At 38.0% G+C, this 5886-nt stretch overlaps 1 protein-coding gene across 1 annotated transcript; it reads right to left on the minus strand.

Annotated features, from left to right (window-relative positions):
- Nucleotides 1-2898: 2898 nt before the first annotated feature.
- LOC126886223 (uncharacterized) lies at nucleotides 2899-4143 on the minus strand. Its single transcript, XM_050653086.1, has one exon. The coding sequence runs from the start codon at nucleotides 4141-4143 to the stop codon at nucleotides 2899-2901; it is 1245 nt and encodes a 414-aa protein (XP_050509043.1).
- Between the last annotated feature and the right edge of the window lie 1743 nt (nucleotides 4144-5886).

Here is a 5886-nt window from a genome sequence, read left to right on the forward strand (position 1 = left end):
AATATTGTATGCGCCACTAATTTTTAAGGCGTTTATCGGATTTTTATTCTTGTATCAGGAGTTTTTCAAAGTTATTTATAAATTAAATGTATGAAGTTGAATGCAATGTTCCTCTATTACTCGTTAAGCTTTATAAATGGTCACCTTTGTTGCATTATCTCCCAAATGATGTAGTGTCCATCGAATGTACACTAGATTTTTTCTATTCGAAATAGATTGAAAAAAAACATTGAGATGACCGGTAAATGAAGTCGGATTGCCCGTTGCCAGATCAAATTTAGCGTCGTAATCACTACAACTGCATAAACCATTTCGGGAGTAATCGTTAATTGGATTGTACTTTTGTAGCTTAATAACTTCTAAAAGGCTTAACTGATTTTGATCAGTAAACATGAGTTTGAAACGTATTTACTAGTAGTATCTGATGGATCTAAGGTTAAGTATGATAACTGAAGCTATTACAGGAATTAGTGAGCTTGAGAAACCGTTTTTCCCGTAGCAAATAGATTTGATCATACTTATGAAGCCTATAACTTAAAAATTCGAATTTTCCCGGATATGAAGTTTACACCGTCAGACTTGTCTAGAGTCCTTCTACAAACGCATCGTCCTTGGCATCGATGGGCCATGCTTAACATGTATAATCATCATCATGACAATGGACCATTCTGGGATGAAGATCATGACAATGGGTCATTCTAGGGTGAAGTACATAACAATGGGCCATGCTTAACATGTATAAAAATGCAATATAATCATCATCAGCATGGCAATGGACCATTCTGGGATGAAGATTATGACAATGGACCATTCTGGGATGAAGAGCATGACAATGGACCATTCTGGGGTGAAGTACATGACAATGGGCCATTCTTGGATGAAGAGCATGACAATGGGCCATTCTGAACATGTATAAAATGTGAAATGCTATACGATTATCATATATAGGGCTGAAAATATAATATTTGTACAAAATTATGAAAAATCGAATAATTTGAAATATTTACAAAAATATTTTAAGTTGTTTATCAACATTCCGGATGCGTATGGTTGATAAGAAAGAATGTAGACGTTATTTTTGCAACAACAGGAATCCGTTAAAGATATGACAAACCACAATGCTAAAAGGCCGGATGTAAGAAACTGATAATACGTAGCCACAGTTGTTATTTGTGTAAATGTTATCGCATATTTTTAAAACCAAAAGGTCTTGTTTGTCATGTTTTTTGCAAAACATGGAAATCTTATCTCTGAAATGAACAACGTAACCGTGAGAATGTAAACATGTGATCACGTTCGTGCCGCGTGGGGGTAACGAGCTGCGGAATCCTTTAAAAAACGGAGCAGCGACATTGCCAAAACGGCATTACAGCATATCTTCTTTGCTAATGATCCGATTTTGACGTATGGGGTGTCAAATGAAAGCGGTGGCGACACAGAAGCCAACTGTCAATTCTTCTTCTGTCAACGTTCAACATTAACTATCAATTCTTCTTCTTCTTTTCCGTATAGTGCCGAACAGAAAGTGACGCGAATAACGTGACGCGAATGACGTGACGTGACGTGAATAACGTGACGTGAATAACGTGACGCGAATTACGTGACGTGACGTGAATAACGTGACATTTGAACGTGAATGATGTGACATTTACGTGACATTGATCAACAATGACCAGAGGGTTGTAAGAACTCATCGCTTATCTCAAGATCTCTTCTTCTTCGTGCCCGAAGAAGTGATCAACAATGACCAGAGGGTGTAAGAACGTTGTCACCTGCTTTTACCTGTGTGTCACCTGTATACCTGTATGACGCAAACCTATTGTCACCTGTGTGTCACCTGGATACCTGTGTGTGTCACCTGTATACCTGTATGACGCAATAATTGCATGAAGAAGTGATCAACAACAATGACCAGAGGCTTGTAAGAAGTGGTAGTTTTTCTTCTTCTTTCCCGAAAGAGGACCACCCTGTACGCTGAGTGCAAAAGTGGTCGCTTATCGCTAGATCTCTTCTTCTTTTCAGTAAAAAAGTATAGGGTGGTCGCCCGGCCTAGCCTAGCCTAGCCTCATCTGTATTCTTGAAACTCAATTGGTGGTAAAATAAAACAATATAAATAGATGAGAACAAATTTCATTTTCAATACATGATTTAAGCAAATATTTTCTTCTATTCAAATAGAACCAGACATGAAGCTAGCCAAACAACATACCACGCTTGATGTGGAAAACACTTAATTTTAAAAATTATTGTTGAAATTGTAAAGAGAAAATTCGAATCTTCATGTAATATAAGACGTGATCAGTAAATAAGGTGTTTAAATAAAAACCAAAAAAAAAAAACTCTTAAACATATTTATTAATACATAGAAAAATTACAACGGCATTATTCTATAAGAAAACCAGTGTCGTAGACGATCCACATTTCTTTCGGTGCATGAAAATAGTCCAACAGCGTGGCAGGGGTTTGTAGCAGGACCAACGTTTCCAGTAGCAAGAGGCGTACCATCAAACTTGCAAACATCAATAATAAGGGGAAAAACTCCAAAAATGTGACATTTCTTGCTTAAAAATGCTGCCTTTTGTTCTCCTCGGACATATATGTAATCAGCGGCATACAACAACTTGGTTTCAAGTATTTCATTTAGTTTGGACAATTCTACATCTCCATCAGAATATCGAATACCAAGCAGTTTTTTCTCCACGTATGATGCCGTCTTCTTATCCTCATTACTTAGCGCATTGAATGGTTTTGGAGGTAAAAAGATGTAATGGCTTCGTTTAAAACCTATTTCGATGGTAAGTTCTTTGGGAACAAACCACCCGTCCACATCGAATCCCTGAATATCTACGAATGCTACTCTCATGATGACTGCTCGTGTACTACTGACACTTTCTGCGCCTAATTTAGACTTTTTACAATTTCGGTAAGAGGGAAGTACTCCATTACACAGTCGTGAATTATAATACAATAGGCCTTGGTGTTGTCGGGAAAACCGTTATTCGCTTCAATATCGAGTTTTACGTCAACAGTGGATGCTTTCATGCTTTCTTCTTGTTTTGAACAATCGATGACGAACAACGCATGATGCTGGAAAGCTGAGAAATCGAGTAGAGGTCGCTTTTGTGTGGAATGTGCGTACCTGGGATGAAATTCGGTATAGTTGAAATAGGCCTCGTTGTAGTCAGTTTTGCTAAAATCCAACTGCATTCTCTCGTTCGGAAAATATTCTCCATTTAAGGATAATCTAATACTTTGGATGCTGACATTATCAAATAAGGTAGGATCAGCTTTGATTGTGTTACGCTTTCCCGTTTGAAAGAAAACAATAACATAACGTGGTCTTTCAACTGATGTGCTAGTTTTAACGGCCCAAACTTCACGTCTAGCACCTTTGGTAATGGTAGGCAATTCGTGCAATTCCCACTTTCTAAACGGAATAACTATAGGGCGATCTTCTTGAATGGACGTCATTAGTTGTAGTTTAATTTCATCGTTGGGATATATGTGCTTCACTCTGAGCTCAATGTTGGTGATGTTAATCTTTGCTGTTGTAGCTGCATCTGTAATAATTAAACAATCGTTGTCGTTTCGAGCTCGAACTAGTCTTATTGTTTGACGACCACACGTAATCATTGGATAATCGTTGAAAATGTTAAAAATGTGCTTAAGAGGCATCTGTATGTTGAATGAAGTATCGTTTAGAATGGGATTATTAGGGTAATTCCAACCTGCCATAACCATATACTTGGAATCTTCCTGATTGTAACATGTCATAGCACGTACAGCACTTACGATACCAGGATCCCGCACTGTTTCCATCTCCCGTGCGCTTTCGCTGTACGTACACGAATCGAACAGAAAAGCACCCACATTATTTGCTAGCGTGATTGTTCCAGATCCCACTTTATCGACGAGTGATCCTTTAATGCATAACAAGGTTTCGCTCATTTCAAGAAACGAGTCAACTTGATTAATGCTGAATTCAACAATATCATTGCAGTTGAATGATTTAATGAATGGTGCATATGTTTGGTATTCAGCCTTTCGAATCGATTCATCAAACATTGGCTTACGATAAATATCGAATATTGGAGGCATTACTACGCTGTCTGAATGTTCTTGATTTTCATACACTGTCGTCATTTTTTTAGTTTAAAACCAAGTGATTGTAAAACCAATTTTTTTGCGAACGTAAGATGTTTACGCTGAGACGGTTGTAATGGTGTTCTGTGGATACGATGTTGCCACTTAGACGGTTTCACAACTAATGGTGTTCTTGGAGCAGTAGATGGCCTTATTACTAGGCCCATTTCCCTCGTGATCTAAGTTCCAACACCAATGTGCTCTCTTCTCCTCTAAAGTTCACAGGTCGTCCTTCTTGATCGAGAGCCAAGACTGTGATATTGGTAAGTTCACGCTGCGGCACAACTGGTAAATACAACAAATTGTGAGGAGTTTCGTCAATTGCGTACCCAGGGTTCGATTGTATGACAAATTCGTAGATCGTGTGAGCAGGTCTGTTACCGTCGAAGGCTCCGGTACTAATGTTGCATTCAAAGCGTATGCTAGATACTTTAATAATCCTAACAGGTAGATCTGAAGAATACGTCTTTCCGGGATTGAGTATTGTCGGAGAAAATCCCAATACTGTACCAAGACTATCTGGTTGCTTAAACGAAATCTTATATTTGCTGAATATTTGGCACTGTAACGTGTTGTGGTTAGGTTTTAGACTAAATATCGTTTCCGGTCGAAGCTCATTGTCAGCACCCAGTTTCTTTTGTATGTATTCTTCAATATCGACAATTTCATAACATCCATCGGGAAAATCAAATTTTGTCAATTGGTTTTTGTCATTGTAGTAATAAAACTTGTTATTTTCAAGGTTTGGTATACTGTTGTAGGAATGAAAGGTACGAAGAGCTATTTCATAATCTTTGTTCGGATCCAACACGATTGGTGTGAAAGGTTGAAATGAAAATGTATAATTGGTACTAACTACTCTCAACAACTGCGACATGATGACTGATTCATGCCAATAGATTAATAGGTTATATAGTTGAATAAAAATCAATTTTATGTTCGCATATTTTTTATTTGTTCCAAAGCAAGTTTACATAAATGGCAAGATGCTTGAGAGCCGGCTGGTCCATCCCAGTGAGTCCTCCAATCTGGCCTGTTGTAATGTACGAAGCACGGAAGTAGTATCTGCAAGTTCCATTCTCCTCGATATTCTCCCGGCAATTTATGCCATATATATAACAATTCTATAGGTTCTACAGTTCGTATAATATAATCTAGCGGTATTAATTGTAGTTCTTCTTTACTGAATTCCTCAAAACGTTTTTTATGAAACATGTGATCCATAAGCAGTTCCATGCCTTTAATATGCTCCATTATATAAAAACTTTAAGCATAAATGTCCACAAATGATTTGATTGAACCTCTGATACTGATGATTATTGTAGAAAATTCTGGCACGTGCACCCAAATATTTCACAAGTTCTTTGGTCGGCTTCAGATTACCAAATGAATCGAAATACTCTACGTCATCGTTTGTCTTTCTATATGCTACCCAATGTGTTCCGTTATGTGTTGACACATCCAAGTTAACTATTGCACATTCTCGTTGTCGAGGACCGTCTCTAGGCAGAGTGTCATTCATGAAAACTCCTCGAAAATGCGGTATTTTAAGCATTTTTGCGTAATGTGCAATGTCCAAGTCGTACAGCGGACGATTGGGTAGCTTTATTGGAAGTTTTTTTTCATATACAAGCCGAATCCACCTCTCGGTTTCTTACGCAGCTACAGACCTGAGCCGATGTGTTCCATCGCCTTATTATGACGTATGTCTTCATCCAATTTCTTTTGGGCATTCTTTGCGTC

Source organism: Diabrotica virgifera, chromosome 6 (assembly GCF_917563875.1).
Source record: "Diabrotica virgifera virgifera chromosome 6, PGI_DIABVI_V3a".
NCBI lineage: Eukaryota > Metazoa > Arthropoda > Insecta > Coleoptera > Chrysomelidae > Diabrotica > Diabrotica virgifera.

Bases quoted from the DNA above. Each gene is read 5' to 3' on its own strand.
- LOC126886223 (XM_050653086.1), bottom strand. From the start codon at position 4,143: ATGACGACAGTGTATGAAAATCAAGAACATTCAGACAGCGTAGTAATG.